Source organism: Papio anubis, chromosome 6 (assembly GCF_008728515.1).
Source record: "Papio anubis isolate 15944 chromosome 6, Panubis1.0, whole genome shotgun sequence".
Classification (NCBI taxonomy): Eukaryota; Metazoa; Chordata; class Mammalia; order Primates; family Cercopithecidae; genus Papio; species Papio anubis.
This window is the reverse complement of record NC_044981.1, coordinates 3,557,046-3,582,123: the sequence shown is the minus strand read 5'-3', so window position 1 is coordinate 3,582,123 and position 25,078 is coordinate 3,557,046. Positions and strand designations below refer to the sequence as shown.

Below are 25,078 nucleotides of genomic sequence, written 5' to 3'. Positions count from 1 at the left end.
GCCCCAGGCGACACCTGAGATCACTTCCCAGCTGGAGACTGGACAGTTCCACAGACAGACCTGCTTCCAGGGCTACTGCCTTTCGCGGTGGCATTTGGCACTGAAAAGCGCAGCTTCCTCACAGAACAGGCCAGGGACTCAGCTCAGGAGCACCTTGATCTGAGCTCCCTGCTTGGTGGCGAGAGGAGCTGAGCGTACACCACGTGTGGTGACATTCTTCTGCAGACAGACACCTTTAGCCGTGCCCCCTCTTGCCCCGTCCCACAGGGAGTGGGGACATGAGACAGACCACGTAGCTCTTTTACCAACTTACACCTGCAAGGGTTTCTTCCCATTTTTAGGAAACTTTGCTGATGTGCAATGTAGACTCAGCAGAAAACACATGGTGGATAGGGGATGCAGGGGGAGGGAAGAGCTTGCAGTTCAGACTTTGACAGGTGGCAGCTCTCAGTCTCATCATAGAAGATCAAGGCCCTGCCAGATTGCTGGATCACCCACCTGAGACACAGCTGGGTCATGGTAGGAGGGGTCAGCCACCTGGGACACTGCTCAATTACAGTGAGAAGGGTGAGGCTTAGGGATCCCCCACCTGGGAACATGGCCAGGCCTTAATAGGAGAGGTCAGGCTCAGGCTGAAAGCACTGGCTTTGGACCCAGACAGGTGGGGTTAGGGGATTGGATGCTGGCTTTGCCACCTGCATGTCACTCCAGGCAAGTGGCTCGGTTCCTCAAGCCTGGGGTGCACTGTTGATGCTACAGCAGTAATAATATCTGCACGCAGGGTGGTTGTGAGTACCGAAAGCAGTAGTATCCGTAGAGTACCAAGCCGGACACATACGGGCTGCCGGCTTTGGGACCCTCTGCCGTTTGCCCCGGCACTTGCCGTGTCCCCTTGATGACAGTGGTCTGCGGGAGAGTGCTGGAGGCTGGCTCCTGAGAGTAGCGGCCCGCTCATGTGCCCACCCTCTTCTAGGTGTGGCCCCCCATCCCCTCTGGGAGAATACCCCTGCCCTGGCTAAAGAGAGAGCCCACAAAGCGGGGGTCACCACCGAACTTCAGTGGGATCCCTACGGACTGGGACTGTGGCCTTGCTGGTCCAGAAACTAGAATTGGTGCTGGGTGTGGGCCAAGCTTGGATTGCCTAAGAAAGATCCTAAGATCCAGGCTTGATCCTAAGAAAGAATTGCTGGCCACGGTGGCTCATGCCTGTAATCCCAGCACTTTGGGAGGCCGAGGTGGGTAGATCACTTGAGGTCAGGAATTTGAGACCAGCCTGGCCAACATGGTGATACCCCGTTTCTACTAAAGATAGAAAAATTAGCCAGGATGGTAGTGTGCATGCCTGTAGTCCCAGCTACTCAGGAGGCTAAGGCAGGAGAATCGCTTGAACCCTGGAAGCGGAGGTTGCAGTGAGCTGAGATCGCACCACTGCACTCCAGCCTGGGCAACAAGAGTGAGACTTTGTCTCAAAAAAGTAAAATAAAATAAAATTAATTAAATAAATAAATATAAATAAATAAATAAGAATTACCAAGTGCACAGAGTTCTTGTGGCCAGAACCTCTATGGGAAGCCGTTGCCTCCTTGCCCCTCATGGGCAAACCCTTTCACAGGATTTGTGAGACCCTGCTTGTCCTTTTCTGGTCTCAGCTCTCCCCACCCCTGCCCTTCACCTTCCCCATCTCACTCCCTCTTTCCACAACCCCTTTCACCCTTATATCTGCTCACCCTTCAGGTCGCCTCCTGCCCCTGCTGTGCATCCTCTTAGCACCTGGATTTGCCAGGTGGGGGACACTTTGTGGTCTGCGTTTGCCTCCTGTTGGCTCTCCTGGCTAGCATGACGTGCTGGGAGGCCGGGATCCCATCTTGTTAGCCATTGTATCCCCAGCCTGGTGGAAGAGGAGCCGTGGGTGCTTTGGGAAGAGCGAACAAAGTGCTTCCTTCCTGCCTGAGTGGGCTGCCCCCGCTGGGTACCTGTGATGCTGCAGGATGGACTGGCTAAGTGGATGGCTGTTGGAGAATGTTGAGTCTAAAATTTAGGAAGGGGATTTGGCTTTTGGTGGGGAGAATCATGAAAAGGCCTAGAGAAGGCAGGATTATGGGAAGAGCAGAGCAGAGCTCAGTAAGGTTAAGTCAAACACTTCCTTCCTGTTCACTCTAGGGGCCACCTCGAAGGTACCGGAGGCAGCTGCTGCTGCAGAGGGAGGGAGGAGAGAGGCTTCCCTCAGCCCCCAGCTTGGGTCCTCCGGGTGTTCTGTTTTTCCTCAGCCACTTCCATCTCTTCCTCCTGCGTTCTCAGCTCAGCTTTTCACTCCTGGAAAGATGTAGAGGAGAGGTGACTGGACCAGCCGCTGGGCGCCCCTGGTGCATCGCAGGGTGGAGGTGCGCAGGGAGGCCTCTGTCCTCGTGTCCACACAGCTGCAAGCTCGCTCTCCTTGTACAGTTACACTGCATGACACTGCGCAGGTGGAAGCGTGAGTCTCGGATAGTGAAGAGCAGCCTCAGGTTCCCAGACAGTTAGCACTTCCTTGGGATGCTTAGTTATGCATCGAATAACCCGCTAGTCAGTTCTTAGCTCGCTGCTTCTTCAGTATTGACTGCCTATTTAGAAAACAGGTACTTGGGAAGTTTTAAAGGTTTTCCTAAAACATTTTAGATATTTAGTTTCCAAAATGTGTATTATACTCAACCTTTAAAGAATATGTGTCTCCTGTGCAGCACACAAGATGAGGCTGCGTTCCCCCCTTCACCCCTGCATCTGTGTAGTGTGCTGATGGGCACATTTGTTAAATGGAAGGGAAACAAGATAAATGTAATTTATGGTTTGACTCAGTTTGAAAGTTCACTTTGCAGAGCATTTCCCCGGGGCTGTCTGTTGTGTGCGTGTGGGAACGTGTCCTCTGAGTACTCAGAGAGGCTTGTTCTTTGGGTAGTGGACGCTCTTTAATGCTCGGCCTCCCCGCGCACCCAAGCAGCATCCTGCCTTTAGTTTCAGAATTGCAGCAGCAGGAAGCTCTCCTGCCAGGGTCAGACGGCCCAGGTCCTCCCTGGAGGAAGCTGGGTCAGTTACCACAAGTGCTGAGCCCGAAGCCTCCACTTCCCAAAACAGTGGGACTCTGGACTCAGGTTTGTGCGATTCGGAAGCCGCGTTTGTTAATGTTGGCTCTCACTGTCAGATCTTTGTGCTGACTCCAGTGCGTTCCGTTCTGATTCCAAGAACAAATCAGGTGTTTGTGTTTGCATAAAGCAGCTAATCCCCAAATTGACAGATACAACGCTGTGTTTCCAACTTTCGAGGCCAAACTCCTTTAGGAAGAAAAGTGACGCTGGCAAACACCTGCTGATACTTGGCCCCCAAATGTGTGTCCAGTTGGCCCACTTATTGTGCTACCAATTTTTTGGTTTCAAATTCTTAATTGTTTGGCTACATCTGGATGAAATTCTGATGTCACAAATTGGGTAGGATGAAATTTTAAAAGTTAAAGTTGTGTTAGTGATTTTTTATCAGAAATTAGAATAGTTTCCGGGGCTGTGAGCTCTGAGGCTGACTTCCTTAAGCGTGCGTTGCAGTGAAGGCCATCCTGGTTTTTCCGCAGAGTGCGCGTGCCCCCTGCTGGCCAGTCCTGAAAGAGCCGAATCAAGAGGCTCTGCTTCCGTTTTAAGGCTCACTTGGGAGAATAGCCAACCCTCTCAACCTGCCTGCGGTATTCATCCGTGCGGTCTCAGACGGTAAAGCTAAGTCGAACAGGAAGCCCACAGAATTGTCATGCCATCAACAATATTTGGAATATAAAAACCAAAAGTTTTAGATAATCTTGTTATTGTATTAAGTGCAGTTTTGAAAACCAGTTTTCAAATCGTTGCTTATGGTAAACAGGTGACAACATTTGGAGAAGTTCCACTAGCCATTGGAAGCCAAAGCACTTGAGTAACAAAGGAAGAGTACAACAGGTAGGATAGAAAGAAGCGCAGATGCACACAATAGTTTGCTTCAGGGGAAGCAGTACTTCTTAAACGCATAGTTCTTCTCATCTGTCCCTGGAGAATAAGGCAGTGTCTTTCAACGTGGATTCTGCTCAGAGCTTTTTCTTTATACATTTGAGTGTTCGTAATTTGGCGTGCTGGCAGCAGGAGTTTGAGGTTTCCAGCTGTGAAACTGAGAGACCTTAGTGAGTATGAAACAATCAGGAATTGCAAGATGAAGATTTCTTTCATTTTTGCACTGGACAGTTGTACAGTTTTTTTAAAAAAAGTGTTTTCCTTCCACATTAAATACACCCATCCGTTTAGTGTATTTAAAACATTTTAAAAACAATCGAAGGGGAGTTGGGAAATGGGAGCTGTGGCATTTTAAGAAGGCCAGGCTGTCTGTGGTCTCTTGCTGGTGCCACGTCTTCACTGGGGGCGGGGAGGCCTTTGCTGTTCAAGGCGCCCCGCTCTGCATTCTTGCTGCTGTGCTCTGGAGCTCTGGTGGCAGCAGCTGGAGCAGCCGCAGCCCAGCCGTGCTGCTGTCAATCAGGTGGGTTTCAGTCAGTGCAGCAGAATTCATCACTTCTTGAATCAGCTGCGGCCCCTCCTGGGGAAAGGACCAGTGCTTGTTGTCATTCCGGTGACCTGTCTCCGTGGAGAAAGGACCACAGTGTCCTGAGAAAGGTGATCCACATTGCCAGCTTGGTTGCCACCAGGAGCTGGAATGGGGAATTAAATAATGGATGTGCCCCTAACTAAAAGCCTAGAGCTTAAAAAATAAGCAGCCATCATTTCTGTGCTTGCAGGGAGGGATTCAGCTCTTCAGTTTCCCCATCTAAATTTTATCAGGCTCCTTTTGTTTGGTTGTTAAGCATGTTTACATAGCCAAGGAAGACAGCTTGGCTTCCATTCAGAAACATAAAAGCAGGTGAAGGGAAGCAATGTGGTTCTGTAGAGTTCCACAAATAAAATCAAACCAGCGTGGCTCAGCAGTTTTAGTGCCACTTGGCCCTCGAGACTCTCCTTCAAGGCTGGTGACCGAAGAGCCTGCTGGTCGGTTCTGCCTGGGGTCAGGCTGAAGACTGAGACTGGGGGCTGCCCCAGGGCAGCTGGAGCACACACAGAAGACTGACTAACACCCGTCCACTTCTGCCTCGTCTGATGCATGTGTATTCTGCCAGCGCAGCCAACGAACATCGCATCCCTTGCGCGGGCCAGACACTGTGCTGGTTGCTGGTCACAGGGAGATAAGCCTGAGGTACCTCCTGCCCTATGGCTCCCACTAGTCTCTGCAGAGACCCCCAGGTGAAGGCACAGTCATTGCAGAGGAGCAAGAGGCTGTAGAAGGTCGGATGGACCTTCTGAGCCCGCAGGCAGGACCCAGTCCCATCGTCACAGAGCAGGTGGCTTTTGCCTAAGTGGGCTTTGCCCCATCGTGAGCCTGGAGGTGGAGGAGGCTGGCGGACAGCTCGCCCAGAGGCTGTTGGGCAGCGAGGCCCTGTTTCTCGGGGTTGGCTTGAGGGTGTGTTTCACAGGGCACAGAGCTGCTGAAGTAGGTGGGCTAGGATCAGGTCATGAAGGGTCTGCATGCCCAGCTGAAATCCTAACATACTTTCCAGAGGCCTGACCAGGGTACACTTGCCTTTCTGTAGTTCAGTCTGGAAGATGGGTCATAAAGAAGATAGCGTAGACAGATAAAATACCAGACTCAAAGTTAAGTTTGAATGTCAAATAAATAGCAAATATGTTTTTAGTGTAAGTCTGTCCCTGCTATTGCATTATCCATTGTTTATCTGAAATTCATGTTTAATTAGGCATCATGTGTCTTATTTGCTAAGTTTGGCCATACTAAAAGGAGATCAGTGTACTGCAAAATATATTTATCTCCCTAATGTTACCCTTGGAGGTTATCAACCCAACCAAGAGCTGCACATTAGTTAAATCAAAGATGTAGCCACAGATATGTCAGCAAAGCAAAGATACAAGCGTTATAAACCTCTGTAATACCTGTACATTGTTGGATCATGCTTTCTGTCCTATGAAATGGGTATACATATGCTGGATACATTGACTCTGCAAGAAGCCAATCTTGTAAACTGAATACAACTACTGTGTCATTCATTTGATCAACCGAAAACTAGTATTGTAGCTGTAATAAAAGTTGAAATATAACAGCAGTTTTACTTGTCTTAGAATAAAGAAGCACTTTGTGGGAATGAGTTATATAATTGTCTTCTCTTTAAAAACAACTTTTTAAGAATTTTGAACTGGCTGTCTTTTCCTTGGTACACTTCCCTTAGCAAGCAGGGGATCAAAGCATTTTGGTTGAAAGAGTGGTGCATATATACTTCTTGTAGTATATAAATATTTGAAATTTTATGCAAGGAATGCAGGGCTTGGGGTGGAGGCATCCAGAGAGTCTGGTACTTTTGTTTTTTTCTCTTTTTCTTCCTTCTCCACTCTGCTTGCCCGGGCACGTGGGGAGGTGGGGTGAGGCTGGGGAAGACGGCAGAGTCATCCAGTCCCTTCCTTTGGGCATAGGCACAGGCCACATGGACAGAGGCCCCAGGGTTCTCCAGTGGCTGAGTCACAGACCACGGGCCCTGCCCCTCTTGGACCCTTGTGCCCTGCACAGCTGGCCGCTTGGGCCAGTGTGGCTGAGGTCAGTGGAGGGAGCAGGATCAGACAGCCCCACTGCCGAGCAGGGATTCCAGGTGAGCCAGGCGAAGAGGCACCTGGCACGTGCTTGAGGAAGTGGGGAGAAGGTTCCTGGTCTCCACTGACCCCCACTGACCCCAGTTACGGGGATGCCCCTGCGGTAGCCCACTCTTTCAGAAGTGCCTTTGACCTATGTCTGGGGAGCCCTGGTGGGAGTTTCCATGGACTCTATGCTCTGGGACCTCTTAATTTCAGTCAGAAAGTTTAAGAAATTATTTTTATCTCTTTTATAGACCTATTCAATGAATTGCTTGAAAACTGAACAGGCTTTTCCCCGTAAAACAAAATCAGACCAGAACTTCTGAAAAACCTAGTCTCCATGACCAGTAATACTAGGTTGGTGCAAAAGTAATTCCAGTAATCACGGTTTTTGCCATAATAGTTCTGGGACTTAAGCCTTTGTGGTTTAATCGCCGCTCACAGGCACATTTGCATCAGCTTCAGTCACACAAGTGTGGGGGAGACGCCAGTGTCCTTGGGCACCTACCTCCCCATCCCTGCAAAGCTGAGGGATAGAACCTATGATGGGAAGGCTTCTGCTCTGCGCTTCTCATGGGGAGATAGAAAAGCACCTGCGTCTTCATGCCTCGAGCTATGGTATTTTAAAAATAAAATATTGTACTGCTTCACAGGCACTCGGGCATGTGGTGACTGTGAGAAGCACAGAGGCTCAGATTCCTGGAAAGTGGCATGAGTCATGTCCACTTTGGTTTTCTCCAGGCAGAGATCTGACTTTTTTCCTTGTGAACGTGGCATGTAAATAACTGGTCTAAACAGGGGCTCCATTTCCAGGGGTCTGCGATCTGAGCAGCTGGGGCCGGCAGAGCGAGTCCTTCCCTGTGTCATTGGGGGTGGGCCGGTCCTGGGCCAGCACCCCTGGCTGTAGCCACCATGCAGTGGGGCCTGATTCGCCCTGGGCTGAGCTCTGGCTGTGGCTGGGGTGATTATGGAGTTCACCAGGCTGCCCCACTTGGAGGGATCTTACACCTCCCATCCCCTTTTCAGATTGACAGTACCGACTCCAGCACAGACTTAACGGATCACTGGGTAGGTGAAACATTGGATGAGGCTTAGAGCAGGACTTCCAGGATGGGGCTATAGGTGCTTAAGGCTGAATGAACGTTCCCGACGTCTCATTACAGAGGACGACCCCGGCGGTTCGTGGGCACCTGTTGTATATTGAATTGGGAAGCTATTTCCTGGTGTGCTTTTCTGACTTTGAGCATTTCTGTCTCAATTCTAGGACTGGTTGCCATAAAGGAAGCCCACGACATAGAGACCAGGCTTAACGAGGTGGAGAAGTTGCTGAAGATGATCATAAGCATGCCCTGTAAAGTGAGTGCGGCCAGGACCCGGGCTGGGCAGGGAGGTGGAGGCGCTGTCCGTCCCTCCAGAGTTGACTTGCTTGCTCCATCTCACTTAGCCGTGGTGTTCCCACCCCGGAAGTACCAGGCGGTGGGGACGGGGGTGGAGGTGTGCAGGTGTAATCAGGAGAAGGAAGGCTTTTGTGGGCTCCAGTGGCCCCGGTATTTCCTCCCTGGGGAAAGAGTGAAAACGAGGGATGCGAGGAGGCATGAGTAGGCGGGCGTGGGGCCTCTCTGGCTGCAGGGGACTTTGCTTTCTGCCTCTGCTCAGAATCCCCCGTCTTGCTCAGGGGATTTTAGAACAGACATGTGGAAACCAAGCGGAATGTTGGTGTCAGCACAGTGAGGCACGTTGCACACGGATTTGACCATCAGCTCCCTTTCCACGTAAGCCTGTGGGCTTTGTCATGAGTGGTGGTTAAGAACCTGGACTTCAGTGCCAGGCAGACCTCCTTAGCTCCTGGCAGCTTCCGTTTCTTTCTGGCACATGGGGAGAATGGACACAGCCTACGGTGGACTGTAGACGGAGGGAGACATGAGTGAAACTGGCACATCGGAGCCATGATTCCCTCCACTACCTCGGTCGCTGAGGCCTTGCCTTCCGGCTGCCTGGGTCATGAGCGCATGAGGGCTGTGCAGTGATGGCAGCCCCGCCCCTGCGGCCAGCCATGGGAGCATCTGGACATTCCCGGGGCGTTTGCATCACACGGGCCACCTCTGCGGACAAGCAGGGCCCCTCTCTTGGTAGACAGACAGGGCCAGCATATGGAGGTGGTTCGTGTTTGGTAATCCCTGTATTTCTCCCCAGTATTCTAGATCAGAAGTTGTGCTCACTTTCTTCGAAAGATCTCCTCTGGATCAGGTGTTAAAAAATGATAATGTACATAAAATTCAACCCAGCTTTCAAAGTCCAGTCAAAATATCAGGTAAGAGCCGCAAGGGAGGTGTGGGGGGAGGGGCTGCTGTGGAGGCTGAGGCTTCAGAGAAACCCTCACGGTTGGCTGTCTCTGCGGCTGGGCCACGCTTTTCCAGAAAGACAATCGGAGAGAAATGGGAGCGCACAGGGAGAGGCTGTTGCCTGATCCCCCTAAGCAGTGTGTTTCCTCCTTTGGTTTCTACTCCTGCTGCGTCCTCAGGGGCTTGTTTGGCGTGTGAATTGGAGCTCACTTCAGAAACAGTATAACGATGAACAGACACACTGATGATAGAGTTTGAAGCAAACTACTGGAATCCACCGTTCAGCCTGCTGAAGCGAGACAGCCCGTGTCACGTGGCACTGAATTTGATTCTTGCTTTTAGGGGCAGCCGTAACCAAAGGGACGCACAGGCTTTAGGTGTCCTTAGTGTGGATGTGGGATTGTGGCTCCTGGCGCAGGAAGGAAGGAAGGGGAATCTGGGACCTCTTGGCCAGTCCGAGTTTGGTGACTTGCTAAGATCTGGGTTGCAGGTGTCATGAGAACACTAGATTTGGTTTTTGCAGCACTATTTCGGCAAAGGCTGCTGAGGAGGATTTTTGTAGGGATAAGAGCTCTGTCCTGGGAGTCTCTAGGACTGGATTTTCCCAAGCAAGTGGCAGTCACCTTGTGACATAAGAGGTGACAGTTGCGTGTGGTCTTGCCATGGTCTGCCTGGTGGACAGGGAGGGAAGGGGGGACTCATGAGAGGAGACATGGCTCAGCCAAAGGAGAGCACGTCCATGACGCTGTGGTCTGCAGGAAGGAGAGCAGGGGGCCTTTGTCCATCATTCCGTTTCTGAATGGTGGAGGAAGCAAGGGAGAAGGAGGGATGGAGGACTCAGAAGGATGTCAAGGGAGAAGAGTGGATGAGAGGGGGTCTGAGCCCAGAGCTGACTCAGAAGGAATTGGGGACACCGGAGGACAATGGGGATAGGTGATTGATGCTGTTGGCTGTGAATGTGACCTTGCTGATTACTGACCACAGCACAGGTGGGATTCTGAATTGTGTGTTTGGGAGAACTGGGTGGGGTGGGCAGGTTCTGGAACCTGGAGTGGAAGATGGGTTTGTAGATATTAATAGGATTGTGCGTGTGCAGGGTGGTGGCATGCCCGACCCTGTCTGTGGCTGCTGCTTTGTTTTGTTTTTTACTTTTTTGTTTGTTTTTACTGACACATAATTATTGTACATATTTATGGGGTAAAGTGTGATGTTTCGATACATGTGTATATTGTGTAAAAATCAAGTCAGAGTATTTAGCATTTCCATTATCTCAAACATTCATCTTTTCTTTGTGGTGAGAACATGCAAAATCCTCTCTTCTAGCTATTTTGAAATACACAAAGCAGTACTGTTAACCCCAGTCACCCTACTGTACAGTAGTAGCACAGCAGAGCTTATTCCTCCCACTGTCACTTTGTGCTCACTGACCAGTATCTCCCTGTCTGCCCCTGGCTCCTCCCTCCTCTGGTAACCACTGTTCTACTTGCTGCTTCTATGATCTCCCCTTCTCTAGATTCCACATATGGGTGAGATCTTGTGACATTTGTCTTTCTGTGCCTAGCTTATTTCACTTAATATAATGCCTACAGGCTGGTTCATGTTGCCACAAATGACAGCATTTCATTCTTTTTAATGGCAGAATAGTATTCCATTGTGCATATGTACCACATTTCCTTTACTCATTCATTGGTTGATAGACACTTCGGTGGTTTCCATTGTGTGTTCTTGGCACCTTTGTCAAAAATCATTTGGCTGCAAGTATATCGATTTATTTCTGTGTTCTCTATTCTGTTCCATTGATCTATGTGTTTTTTAATGCCAGTACCATGCTGTTTTGGTTATTGTAGCTCTGTCATATATTTTGAAGTTGTGTAGTGTAATGCCTCTGGCTTTGCTCAAGATTGCTTTGGCTGGCCAGGTGCAGTGGCTTACTTCTGTAATCCCAGCACTTTGGGAGGCCAAGGCGGGTGGATCATGAGGTCAGGAGATCGAGAGTATCCTGGCTAAACACGGTGAAACCCCATCTCTACTAAAAATACAAAAAATTAGTTGGGTGTGCTGGTGGGCGCCTATAGTCCCAGCTACTCAGGAGGCTGAGGCAGGAGAATGGCCTAAACTCGGAAGGCAGAGCTTGCAGTGAGCCAAGATTGCACCACTGCACTCCAGCCTGGGTGACAGAGTGAGACTCTGTCTTAAAAAAAAAAAAAAAAAAGATTGCTTTGGCTATTTGGCATCTTTTGTGGTTCCATATGCATTTTAGGATTGTTTTGCTCATTTTTTTTGTTGTTGTTTTGTTTGTTGGTTTTGTTTTGTTTTGAGACAGGTTCTCCCCCTGTTGCCCAGGCTGGAGTGCAGTGGTGCAGTTACAGCTCAAGTGATCCTCCTGCCTCAGCCTCCCAAGTAGCTGGGACTATAGGGGTACCCCACCATGCCAGGCTAATTTTTGTATTTTTTGTAGAGATGAGGTTTTGCCATGTTTTCCAAGCTGGTTTCAAACTCCTGAGCTCAAGTTATCCATCTGTCTTGGCCTCCCAAAGTGCTGGGATTATTAGGTGTTAGCCACCATGCCTGGCTAGGATTGATTTTTTTCTATTCCTGTGAAGAATGTCATTTGTATTTTGATGGGGATTGCGTTGAATTTGTAGATCGCTTTCGGTGGTATACTGTTTTTGATATCTCCCTAAAATAGCTTCCTATGTGCCCTTAGACAAGAGCAGTGAGTACAGGAGCCCGGTTTTAGCTGGCAGTGGGTCTCCAGAACCTTTATGGGAGACTGAGGATGGCTGAGTCCTTTATCCTGGCTGGGTGTCTGTGGAGCCTCATCTCAGAGGGCTCACAGAGGGCTCTGGAGTCCTAATTGTCTATTGCTCTGGGTTTTGCATTTTGTATTATGGAGCATGGGGAAACCTGGTTCTTTAGTCTGAGTGGGGAGAGTCCTAGCACCGGTGTCTCTGTTTTGGTTTGTTTTGCTCTGTTTGGGCAACCCAGAGATCGAGGAGTGACAGAGTCCTCCTAGTGCCTTGCCTTGTGGGAGGTGCTGGCCCCCAAGTGAGAGGGACAGATTAGAGCTCCCTGGAGCCACCTCTGATGCAGAAGCTCCTGGGGCACAGTGCCTGGCACGTGCTGCAGCCCGCCCTGGCCTCCTGTTTCTATTAGTGATGTGGATGAACACACGGCCCACGTGTACCCTAAGGGACGAGCATAGTGAGACGAAATATAACAGGGAGAAACGTAGAGTCTCATGTTGCAGTTGAAAGTATGTTTTGTTTGCCTTTTTGCAAGGGCTGAGGACAGGTTTCAGCCACTGCTGTTTGTGGCCTTCCGTGTGTGATGGGGGTGCAGCGTCCAGGTCTAGGAAGGCAGGGGTCCTGGCCTCCTTACGCAAGTCAAGACTATCCCCGGGATGCAGCAAGACGAATTACTGCATCCAGAGAAGAGCGTCTGGTGGACAGGGGTCAAAAGAATGGGAGGAAATGTGGAAGGGCAGCTAGGAGGCAGGGGATGCCACCCTCAGGTGTTGGCGGGCCGCCACAGGAAGGGGTCACGTGGGGGCTGGCACTGGGCCTGTGGGTAGAAGTAACTGTGGATGACTTTGGCTCAGCACAGAATATGTTCTAACATCTGGGGCTGCCTAACCGTGGAGTCTGCACCAGCCTGTGGCTGACAGTCTCAGTGCAAAGTCTGGGGGCCCGGAGGTGCTGCTGCAGGAGGTGGCAGGCAACTCAGCCTCTTGCACCTTGCAGACCCGAGTGTCTCAAGTGTTCTGGGTGTTTCCTCCTCTTCCTTTGCTCTGCCGGTCACCGAGTCTGATGTTCCCTCTCTGAACCCCCCAGACCCTCCGATCTCTGTTCCCGGTCTAGCCAGCCCCTCACTGCGTCTAAGGGAGCTTCTTAATCTAGAGGTGCTTAACCTGCCAGTGGTGAGGCAATACGTCCACCCACACCATGGCAGATACCTCCCTTCGGGAATGCTTTTTAATGAAATTACTATTGACAATAAATAGCCCCAACATCCCTTTGAGAAAATGGCTCACACATAGGCACATCATGTTCTCAGTCTTGGTCCCATATTTGGCATGTTTCTGGATCTGTGGGTCCCCAGGCTGAGGCGCGGGGTCCAGAGAGCCCTGGCATCGCCTGAGACTGTCCACATGGCTTTCTCTCATGCCTCCGCCTTTCTCCAGGACATGAACCCAAGGACTGAGCCAGTCATCCCAATGCTCTGACCTCTAAGGCTCATTAACTGTCTTTTTGTCTTTTTTTTTTTTTTTTGAGACGGAGTCTCGCTCTGTCGCCCAGGCTGGAGTGCAGTGACGTGATCTCGGCTCACTGCAAGCTCTGCCTCCCGGGTTCACACCATTCTCCTGCCTCAGCCTCCCGAGTAGCTGGGACTACAGGCGCCCGCCACCTCGCCCGGCTAATTTTTTTTTGTAGTTTTAGTAGAGACGTGGTTTCACCGTGTTAGCCAGGATGGTCTTGATCTCCCATCCTTGTGATCTGCCCGCCTCAGCCTCCCAAAGTGCTGGGATTACAAACGTGAGCCACTGCACTTGGCTCATTAACTGTCTTAAAAACTCACTCTCACAATCAAGCCCAAGTCCTTGGTCATTCTGGGCATTCAGAGCCTAGCCCATGTTAGCCTTTTGATTTTGTCACCTCCACTCCAGAGCCTCAGCCCCCTGCGGGTAGACTAGCCAGCTGTTGCATGAACTGTGGCCCTGCAGGGTCCTTCGTGCAAACCTGCCTGCCTGTCCACTGCTGTCCTGGTGAATTTCATTCATTCCCAGCCGAGAACATCCACCTTCCTCCTCCATTTCTTATGCCACTGACATACGTGTAAGGAGGCGGTGCCATGGGGGACAGGCCCTGTGACCGTCTTTGCTCTCGATTTAGGCTGGCGATGGGGACCTGCAGGCGCCAAGTGCCTTTTCTAGGACAGTTTAGTTGTTAGGAGTTCCACTAGATGGCGCCTGGTGCTAGCAGTTGCGGCGACCGTTTCCACATCCTGGGGCCACGGTGAGGACAGTCAGGATGGACTGCAGCCCTTGGCAATCCTTCCAACCAGTGCAGCCTTAATCATGCTTTGTCCCAATGCTTATCAAATGTAAGAAAGCAGGAATCTAGAGCGTTCTGCCCCGTGGCTGCAGCTGTGCAATGTAAAAGGAAATGCAAACCTCAGCTTCGATCTGGCAACTTGGGCTCGTCAATCTCAGCCACAAAAATCTGACCGTTCAGGTTTAAGAGGCCTGGAAATGCATTGCAATTTTATTTTTCATTAATCTGGCTTCTGGCCAATCTCAGCCTTAGTTTTACTATGTAGGGGTAGCCCAGTTAGCCAGTTAATAAAGGGGCACAGCTTTGGGTTTTGTTCCGTTGCTGGAGTGCATTGGAAATACAGTGGGAGAGAGGAGGTGAAAGGGAGGAAGGCTATAGTGTGAATGCTTTCACGGCTGAGACTGCGTGTCTGCTGAGAAAAGGAATAGAGTTATTGAAGTGAGGGGTCGCGACACATTTGTGGGGCTATGAAAACATAGCTGCATCTAAAAAACAGAAAAATTGCCATCAGGCAAATAGATACACTGGTCATTGGTGCAAAGAAGATCCATTGACTGACAGATGCAAAGATTCATGAGTGAAACTTTGAGGAGAAACAGGATTTGCATAGCCTCGAGGCATCCTCCCTCAATTATTAACTACAAAGGGAAAGGTGGTAACTTCACTGTGGAAACAGCTGGCAGAAGCCTCCTCACCAGGCACTCCACAGCAGCCTCACCAGCAGCAGGACCTATCGGCATCACCCCCACGCCCATATGCCACTCCAGGTCTCATGCAGCGTCACTGTGTGGGATTCCTGCCAAAAATGCATCACCTCGATCGAATCACTCTGAAACTGCCAACAAACCCAAATCGAGGGACATTTGCTAAAATAGTTCAGTTCTCTCTTAAAGTATTATGGTCATGAGGGACAAGGAAAGATGGAGGAACCGTCAGAGGTCATAGAAGACCAAGACAGAGCAACACATTGCAACAAGAGATCCTGGATTGGGGCCCGCACGGAAAAGAGGAGCATTGGTGGAAAAACTGTTGAAATTCGAGTGAAGGAGGTCTTTCCTTTAGTTAACAGTGTTGTGCCAATGTCAATTTCCATGGAAGGGCAGGGCTGTTTTCATTTGGAAAAATACGAGTGTAAAAAAATAGCTTGAAAGTGAACTATTTCATGGAATCACTCATGTATGTGATTAAAATGGCTACATCGGTCAAAGATTCTTGCCGTAGATACTAAGCTGACTCCTAAGACATTCACATTGTATGTGTGAAGAGCGGCTCAGATGCTACAATTTTTCTGGAATTACAACATTTTCTTCCGTTCTTTTTTATTTACATCATAATGGATGTGAGGACATTACTCACGATGATCATAATAGCTGTGAGGAAATGCGGACCTCAGCCTTGATACGGCTACTTGGACTCATCAATTTCAGCCACAAAATCTGATTATTTAGGTTTAGGGGGCCTGGAAATAGAACACTGTTTTTCATTAATCTGGCTTCTGTATAACGTCAACCTTATTTTTACTGTATGGGGTAGCCCCGTTAGCCAGTTCATAAAAGGGGACTGAATGATCATGATAGACTACTCAGGACTCTTCACCGAGCCCTCAGCATTTGCTAGATTCTTGACATACATCATCTCAGTCAGTCTGCATAATGGCCTTTGGAGTGGATACCTTTATTTCCATCGTACAGATGAGGAAACTGAGCAAGAAGTCACCTGCTCTGCAGGCGTAAGCAGCAGAGCCTTTCCCAGCTGCACCGTCTGCATGCTTTCCTACCTGCTCATGCCTCCTGAGGAGCCAGCATTCCACACTGCAGACACGCCATACTTGCTAGTGCTCTGTCCACACCGCAGACACACCATACTTGCTAGTGCTCTGTCCACACTGCAGACACACCATCCTTGCTACTGCTCTGGTCGAAGGCACATGGCAAGTTACCAGTGGACTTTGTTACACGTCAGGCTCCCTGGTCCTGTAGGAATGAATCTCAATGAAGCCTTTTGCTTGAAGGAACAAAGTCATGGTCTACACCATCCTCTCGTGAAAACTGACCCATCCCATTTAAATATCTGCTGTCCGTGGTTGAAATGGGGCACAGACTACAGGCTTAGCAAGATGATCTCCTTGAACCAGTGGTCCCTACAATTAGAGGCTTGCTAGAGCTAAACACTTTTTCTTCTTTTTTTAAACTGTGGACCTGTTCTAATTTGTACAGCTTTTCTTAGGACTGTTTTGTTAAAGTGACCAAATAAATAAAAATGTAAACTGTTATAGAATCTGTGCTCCGTTTTCAACTAGCGCAGGCATATAAAAACTGTGTACATTCCCTAGGTTTTAAGACAATTTGCTTTTCAATAAACCATCCCTTTCTGAACCCGAGTTGTAAATAAATGTTGCAAAGGTTGCTGCACACCTGCCAGCTGTGTAGCCTGGCTTACCCCAAGGTTTTCTGAGGTTCTGGGGCTGAGAGCAGAGGCGGGATGCAGGAGGGAACTGGAGCTTCTCAGGGACCATCTTTAGTGAAATATGAGAGTCTAAACGAAGTCCCTTTCTGGGCGGGGCCTGAGACAGCAAGGTCCATGCAGGAGGCACCAGACATACCTTAGTGTTCTCCAGGGCCCAGCCAGCCTTGCAAATAATTAAACCACGTGTATGTGCACGAGGCTCCTTGTCATAGGCAGTTAAGGAATGATTTCTTACAAATTTATTTTTTGGGAGACTGGTAAAGACTCCCATTTTATAGAGCTCCAAATTTCACATTTAGGAAAGATTAGGCATGTAAAATACCTCTTCAGAATTTTATTCAGAAGTGATTTGCAGCAGTGACATTTGTTTTAACTTGTAGGCCACCACCCAACCAAATTCCCTTTGCGAAAGCGGTGGGAGAAAGGGGAGGGGCTGTCAGCTGGCTGTATGGAGGTTGCTCTGAGGTTTTATGTGCTTCCCATGAAAGACAGATTTGGGTCAGAGTTAATAAAAACAATAAAGGGAGTGGTTCTGTGCTGCCACCCATTTTAGATAGAGAGGCGAGGGACTCTTAGTTTATCTTGTTAGGGTGTAGCAGTTTTCACAGTCCGCCTGTTCAGTGAGGTTTTGGTAAGCATCTTCGTTCGCCCCTTTGGCACCTGGAAGTGTGGCTGATCCCAGAGTTTGGGCACTGATTCCTCTTTGCTTCGTAGAGCTCCTTCTCAGCACCTGCAGCCCTACCAGTGGTACAGGGAGGAGGGCAGGGAAGAGCTGAGGACTGATGTCCGCATGAAACACCAGTGGCCCCTTCTCCAGAGAGGCAGGCAGAATTTTAGCAATGACTTGATGAATCTGACTGATGAATCGACATCTTGATCCTATGGGGGGTGAGGAGGAAATGTGTTTTTCTTTCCTCATTTTTGTGTAATTTCCCTAATTCTCTTCATTTGGAAAACAGTTCAAAGAACTGAGAACCAAATACCTAGAAAGATTAAACAGAAAGTGACTTATTTCAGTCACCAAAAAAAAGCAAATCCATACGCAGGAATAAACCAGTCTAAATTGTGGTAACGTGTAAGAAAAAATAAAGGAAAACAGTCCCCCAAGCAACTAAGGCGTCCGATGGGGCAGTGAGCGATGTTCCTGTTGGGTGTGGCGTGCCGGGGGAGAGGAGGGCTGTTGGGAGCTGTGCCCCGAATGGGAATAAGATAATCCCTTGGATTTGAGAAGGCACCAGGAATTTGGAGTATATTTTAGGCATGGCTTTTATGATGGGGTACATAGAGGTTCTGATTCAAAAGAACAGATGAAGGTGGTCCTGGTCTTAGAACTGAAGTTCGGAAATGAGCAGTCTCACGGGCAGCTGGAGGACTTTAGTGCCAAGAACTGGCCATGGCTACCAGGTCTCATCTGCCGAGCGGGGGGACGGAAACGCGGTCCCTCAGAAAATACAAATGAATGCCACAGCAGAGAGTCCACCACTCGTGCTTTTTATGCCTGGATGGACCAGATGGCATGATGTGATCCAGGAGTTCCTGGGATTTCAGAGTGAGAAGGATCCTCAGAGATTAATACAACTATGAAATTTTCCATTGGAGGAAACTGAGTCCCAAGGCCATGGAGCTCATTGTCCTGGCTCCTCATCCTCCATTCCAGCCCCTCCAGCCGAGGACGAGTGCAGACTCCCACCCTCTCTAGCTCACGCCATGCAGCCAGTGTGGACGTAGGAAGTCGTTTTTCTTTGTTGGCTTTTCTAAATTACCCAAATCTGTGCTTATTTGGAAAAAAAATCATTTACATAAATCATTACATTTATATGCAGCAAAACAGTGAAAGTCACCCTTTGATTTAAAATGCACACTGAGAAGTAACTCAGGAATGGGCAACCAATACTGTATATTCTCACTTAGAAGTGGGAGCTAAGCTATGAGGATGCCAAGGCATGGGAATGATATCATGCAGTTTGGGGACGTGGGGTGAGGGATAAAAGATGGAGCCACCAAATCTCAGAAATCACCACTAAAGAACTTATCCGTGTAACCAAGACCCACCTGTACCCCCAAAACTATTGAAATAAAAATAAAATAAAACGCAGACCTATTTCACGCAATCAGAACAACAACCCAGGCCGTCAATATTGTTACTCCTGTCTCAGCCACAGTGAGAGCTCAGTAAGGCGAGGTACCCTGGGCAGAGCCACGCGTCACTGTGCCATGGATCTGCTCTCACATGCAGACTCACAGATTCGAGCCCAGTACTCCTTCTTTGTACTCTAGCTTTAAGCCCACAGCGAAGGGCATGTGGAGAGAGAGCTCGGGCAGCCAGAGCATCTTTGTAAGGGGAGAGACCCACAGCAGGCCTGGCTTCTGAGGGGTTGACCTCTTCCCTGACTTTGTGGGGCAGAGCTCTGAATGGGTCTTGGGTGCACAGCATTCTCTTACAGTGTGGAAGCGAGGCACGGGCAACAGGTGGAGGAGAAAGCAGGGAGATGGGGGTAAACCCCAAACTCCAAAACCTCAAGCACCGAACCCTCCTGAGAACTCACGTTGTTGCTTTGATTTTCAGAAATCATGAGGTCCAATGGATTTTGTTTAGCAAATACCGAAACAATAGTTATTGACCACAGTATACCAAATGGAAGAGACCAGCACCTGGGCATGGACCCAACAGAGCATTTGTAAGTACGCTGATTGGAATATTGTTTCATAGATTATCCTGAGCCGTTTGTCTTGTGGGATGGGGACTCACTGTTCTTATGGAAGGAAGCGGGTACCCAGAGCCACCCAGCAGCTCCTGCCTGCATTTGGACACTGATTTGAAAAGTTTGCCTTTCCTAGAGTCTGCTGAGATCTTGATTCGTAAATCTGTGGAGGACGGAGTTGCTGGCTCTGAGGGGCATTTAGGAGACATGCAGGGCCAGGGGCCTGGTTTGTGTGGGGCCCTAAATAAAGGGTGTGATGCTGTCTCCAGGGCCAGGAGGGCCACATGCCTCACACTCAGTGGTCCTGATTCCCTGGGGTGGGGACATGTTTGCCGCATGGCCGCCTGGCCCTGTGCTGGAGGTGTAGGATGTGTCGGATTACTGAGGCTGGATGATTACTGAGGCTGGATGATTACTGAGGCTGGACAGCCAAGGCCACCACTGTCTTCTCGGCTCTTTCTGTCTCTGGTTTGACTGTAACACATGCTCCAGAGAGCCCGACACTGGGGGCACTGTGAGGCGCAGCACCTTCGCCTCGGCTCTTCGCCAGGCATCTTCATGGTGAATTACAGGGACACCAGGTCCCCAGACAGCTTGGCCTCTGTTTCCTGACATAGCCAAATCCAGGCTACTTCTTGGCTGCATGAGCTCAGAAAGTTATTTAAACTTTCCTGACTTCTCTTGCCTTCGCGGGACCATTCTGCTGTCTCACCATGGGCTGTGTTGAAGACCACAGATGATGAGTGTAAAACATCCCGCTTGAGAGCCCCACAGAGGCAGCTCTGGCTGCAGAGTCTCCCTGTGGGCCCAGGAATGAGATAGCCTGGGGATGGCCCGGGTGTTGCCCCACCCATTTGCTAGCCCTCCACAGCAGCAGATTGAAACTAGAACTAGGCGGGCCATATGTGCCAAGACCCACATCCGGGCCTGTGGGCTGCAGGGCTGTGACCCTAGCATGAACCTGGGCTTCAGCCAGTGGCCTGGGCCTCCTCTGCTGAATCCCTGCTCCGTGACTGAGCATGGAGGGGGTGGGGGGTCCCTGTCAGGCTTGTGGGACTGGCTCCTGCTAACAGAGACCAGTGTGCCTCTCAGGTAGACGGTGCGAGAATCCTTCCCAGTGGAGGGGTCAGGAACTGCTGGTGGCAGAGGCTGTCCCGGTGGGGCCAAGGCCACAGCTTTCCTGACCTGCTTTGCCCCTTTGTGTCCCTTGCCCTGACCCCCCTGTACATAGCTCATTCACTCATTCCCTGTGGGTCCCCCATGCCAACAGACTGGCACCGTGGAGGTACAAGGCTGGGGTGTAATCACGGATGAAAGAAAGAGGCCTTTTAGCTTGGCAGGGGTAGTTTCTGGCCAGGCACTGTCTTGGGGGAGAAGACAGATGGAGACCCTTTCTCATCACCAGTTGTGCAGGCTCTGAGTCTCCAGTGTTTCCAAGGGGACCCCTTTCTATCTGCAAGAGGCCCTTGGCACCCTGGAATGAGGCCAGATTTAGGAGGCAGGTTCAACTGTGAGCGGGCTGGAGCTGAGGAGAAACGCACAAGAGAAGAAAGCCGGGCCAGGGGTGTGGGTCTTGTGGCAGCCCCGGGCTGTGTGTGGACAGGAATGACAGGTCTTGAATAGGCGGCCACCTGCTCCGGGACGCCTGGTTCACAGGGAGAGAGGGCCGAGAAAATCTCCATGATCCCAGGAAAGCCTAACAAAGAAACGCATGGTGCTCAGGGGAGCATTTGGAGGGAGTTCTGAATCGGGCTTGCCGGGCCTCTCTCTGGCTGCTCAGTCTCGGGCAGTGCAGTGGAGTTGGTGATGGTCCAGCTCCAGTGTCTCGCAGGGACGATCTGTTACTATACGGCCTCCGCTGTCGGGTGGGGAGTTGACAACAACCAAGGGCGCAGAGAGATCCCGTTTGTGGAACTGGAGGCTTCACCTCCCTGCGCGGCTGTCCTCCCTGGCACTCGAGGCTGACCATCTGGCCCGAGTCTGTGAGCTCAGTGCTGCCGGGCCCATGGCAGGGCCCCCACAGCAGAGCCTTGGCAGGCTGCCCCCAGTCTGGCCCCAGGGGCAAGTGGGCACCAGTGCCGGGGACCAGAGACCCCCCTGCACTCAGGAAATGGTTGTATCTGATAGAGATGGGGCCAGTGGGGGCTTCTGGGACTCTGCAGGTGACAGTCTCACCTGGTGAAGGGATTGCCCGGCTTCTGGGAAGTCATCCAGGGCCGAGGCACTGGGCGGTTCTGTGGGGACCTCAGGGAGCTTCAGCCCCGTGACACTCTTTTCCCTGAGCATCCCGGTGCCCCTCCTTCCTCATGTCCTCAGGGTCATCCTGTGATCTGGGTGGGGAGGACGGGCAGGTGGTGGGACACTGTTTGAGGTGGCGCTGTGGCTCTGCCCCTCGCCTGGCTTGAGCCTTTCAGCACACCCAAGGCTCCCCATTGGGTTTCCATCCAGCCCTGGTCTGGGGAAGAGATTCCCTGGGATGAAGTTGGAGAGCTGCTCTGTCTCCGTGAGCCCCCGTAGCTTTCCCACCCACAGCTAGGGCTCTTCATGCCACGGCCTCTGTTCCAGCCTCGTGTTGCCAGGACCGTGAGCACAGGGAAGCTGAGGCGGGGGCTGACAACACACCCCAGGCCTGGCCGTGGAGTCAGAGGGGAGGCCTCCTCTGCAGCCTCAGCCTTTCTTATCCACACGCCTGAAAGCTGTCTCCACAGCCCCGTGCCTTGAGGTCAGCGGGATACGCACAGCGTACTAGGTTTGGGGGACCATGTGCTCACCCTGCCTTGTTGTGTGTCTGGCCAGGGGCCTGGACTGTGCGGTAATCTTGGCCATGGCAAAGCTTTGCAGATATGGCTGAGTTCCCACAGTTGTCACTGGCCAGGGCCACCTTCAGGCACTAGGGGCGGCACAGGAGGCAGCCCTGAGGTGACTCCCAGGAGGGCAGGGCGGCCCCTTGCCTCTGTCCACACTCCCACACAGCCTGCTGGGTTTGGGCTGATTCATAGGTTGAGGGAGATGCCACAAGCAGCACGGCTCCGTCCCCCTTCCTGGGGAGAATGTCCTTCTTGTGCTTTTCTCTTTGTTATGTGTTTTTTAAGACTTGGAGTCTCTTTTTGTAATGTAGGAGGTCATGCGTGGGCTGCGGAGGGAGTAGAAACAGTTCCAGTGTGTGGGGAGTCAGTATCGCGGGCTTTTTGTCCCCTTATGTTTGGGGTTTGTATTCTTTTCTTGGTTCTCCACACCCCATGTAAGTCCCCCACATTCGGATGCTTCTCATCTGCCAGAGCCCGAATGGAACACGTACCCGGCATGCAGGCTTCCCCACTAGAAGGTATCTCTCCCTGCGACCTCCACGCGCCTCACCGGCTTTTCTCCAGCCTCCTGTTCCCTCCGCAGCCTCCTGTGCCACCATGTGCCAACTTGGCTGTGGTCAGGCTGTGAGCCCGTGACCACTCCTTTCTGAGCTGTCCCCAGGGCCCAGCACGAGGCAGGCGCCTCTTCCCTGAGGACGGACCCCGCCTGCCTTGTTCACTGCTGATCCTGCAGCCTGCTGCGGTGCTGGGCACAGAGCAAGAGGTGTAAATCAGCACTCCGTGAATGAAGGAATGGATGAAGGCCTCGCTAAGGGTTGTCTAAGCAAATACAGACAGCAGTCTCCAAGGCAGTGGAAACCAGAAGCTCTGGCAGTCTCAGAGTAGGAGCCAGCTCACCAGTTAATTTGTAGCTGTGATTTTTTGCACCCTTACTTATGGGCATTGAAAGCCATGCTCACGGGCCTGGCGGGTATTTGGTGTTGATCCCAACAATGAGCCAGCCCTCACTTCTGTTTTCTCTAATTTCAGATTTGAGAATGGCAGTGAGTTTCCCTCAGAGCTGGAGGACGGGGATGACCCAGCAGCCTACGTCACCAACCTGTCGTATTACCACCTGGTGCCCTTCGAGACAGACATTTTGGACTGAACCTCTCTGTCAGGCCTCCCCCGCCTCAGCTGTTCACTGCCAGCTCTGATGCTGTCCACTGTGCTGGCCCCCATGGTCACAGCTGCTGCCCCAACCCTGGACCTCCCAGATGTCCCAGGCCCCACGGACGCCAGGAGGCCTGGGTGTCCTGCAGGTGGAGCAGCAGGGGCTCCTAGTGGGCCAGGCTGACCGCAGAATCTCCAGCAAGCTGAGGTCATGGCCGGACGCCACAGGGCCTGTGTTCTGAGGGTCCTCACTCCCCGCTTGGTGCCCACAGGGCTGCACACTGCTGGGGCGGGGACAGTTCCTGCAGGGCTCGCTCTCACTGTGACTGCTTCCTGGGAGGTGCATCCCTCCTGGTCAAGTGGCCTAGCGCCCCCCGGCCACCCTGACTCCCCACCATTCCCTCCTGTGGCAAATGCACAAAACGTCTTGAGGGAGATTTTGGCAAGTGCCCGTTCCAGATGCCACAGGCAGGGGATGTTTAGTAATCCAGGATTTCTCTGAGAACTGGGATGTGTGGCTTTTTTTTTTTTGCTTTTTATCTTTTATCTGGAAGCTGGCTTTGGGTCAACCCCAGGAGTGTTTGCAGAAGGCCCAGCACAGTGGGGGGTATTAGCCGCAGGGCGGGGAAGGCATTGCTGACCAGATGCCCGTGTGAGCTTGGACTGGGCGCTGCTGGTTCTTCCAGAGGAAGGGAATTTCCTCCCGGCCTGCCAGGTCTCTGGGCCTTCGGCGCAGGTCCCGGTGCTGCAGCCGCACCACCCCGGAGTGCTTGTTGACGGAGTTGCCATAATGAACTTGAAAGGACGGGACTCGAGGGAAGCTGGGGCTCCCCTGCCTGCAGGAGAGGATCCCCGTTCTTCAGGCTTCTCTGCTCAGTGTCTACTAACGACCGACATTTGCTAATGTAAATAATAGTAAATTATTGAGAATTCTAATTCTTTTACACAGTCTGTTTTTAATCTATTTTAATTAAATAAAATCTATGACTCTACTTTGGTCTGTCCAAGATATTTGTGTATAAAGGCATGGTTCTTTCTGTCCCCTGCCTTGGGACAGGGTGGAAACCAAATCCTGACTCCTCGGGCCTGGCCCCTCCCCCTCTTCCTGTCACATTCCGTGAGTGAGAAAGTGTGCTGTGTTCTTACCCCAGGGAAACGATCTGCCCGGATTGAAAAATGGACACACAGCTTGTTTTCTTTTGGCGGGAGAAGGGGGTTGACTTAGGGTTTGTTTCTTTTCCTCCATTTTTCTTTTTGGCAACCGCAGGAAATCTCTTTGATGGCCCAGCTGCAAAGCACATGGACTTCCTTTGGTTTTGCGTTCCCCTCTGCCTTCCAGCTGTGTTGTTTAAACCATCTCGATTTCAAATAGGCTAGTAGGTGGCTCACTCTGGGGTTGACCATTTGCCTTGTTTTTCTTGATGCGTCAAATTTGGTTCTGTGCAAGGATGGGGCTCCCTGTTTGGTAGCTGAGGTTAGAATTGATCAGCGTGTTCGGTCGATGCCATCTGACTTTCCAGGATTGATTCACGGGCTCGTCTCATCCGTTTCACAGACCTGCTTCTCCCCAGCCATCTGGTCACTGATGCAGCTTCTTTGGCCACCTCCTTGCTCAGGCTGTGTTCCTCTGTCAAGACTCAAATTTGGCTCCCCAACCCCATCCCCTGTTCAGCCTTCACTGAAGAAGTTTTACCGTTCCCAGTCCGTGCGCAATGAGGTCAGCTATCACTGCTCAGTTTAGCTGGTGGTTTTGCCTGCAAGTATGGGCCCAGTATGGCCAGATCTCCTAGTTTTTCAGTAAAAGCTAGAAATCTGACTCTTCTTTGTGAAATATCCCAATTTTGAGGTGTTGGCAAAAAATACATAAATACGTAAAAATAAACAAAAATA

At 51.0% G+C, this 25,078-nt stretch overlaps 1 protein-coding gene across 1 annotated transcript in view; it reads left to right on the top strand.

Moving 5' to 3' along the window:
• The window catches only part of PXDC1 (PX domain containing 1), a 30,206-nt gene extending 6,014 nt beyond the window's left edge, over positions 1–24,192 (top strand). The window contains exons 2-5 of the mRNA XM_021936946.2: positions 7,930–8,021; positions 8,859–8,976; positions 19,094–19,205; positions 23,066–24,192. Of these exons, the coding sequence (XP_021792638.2) occupies positions 7,930–8,021; positions 8,859–8,976; positions 19,094–19,205; positions 23,066–23,183 (440 nt within the window). The 3' untranslated portion in view covers positions 23,184–24,192. The remainder of the gene's footprint in view (positions 1–7,929; positions 8,022–8,858; positions 8,977–19,093; positions 19,206–23,065) is intronic.
• Positions 24,193–25,078: the final 886 nt, after the last annotated feature.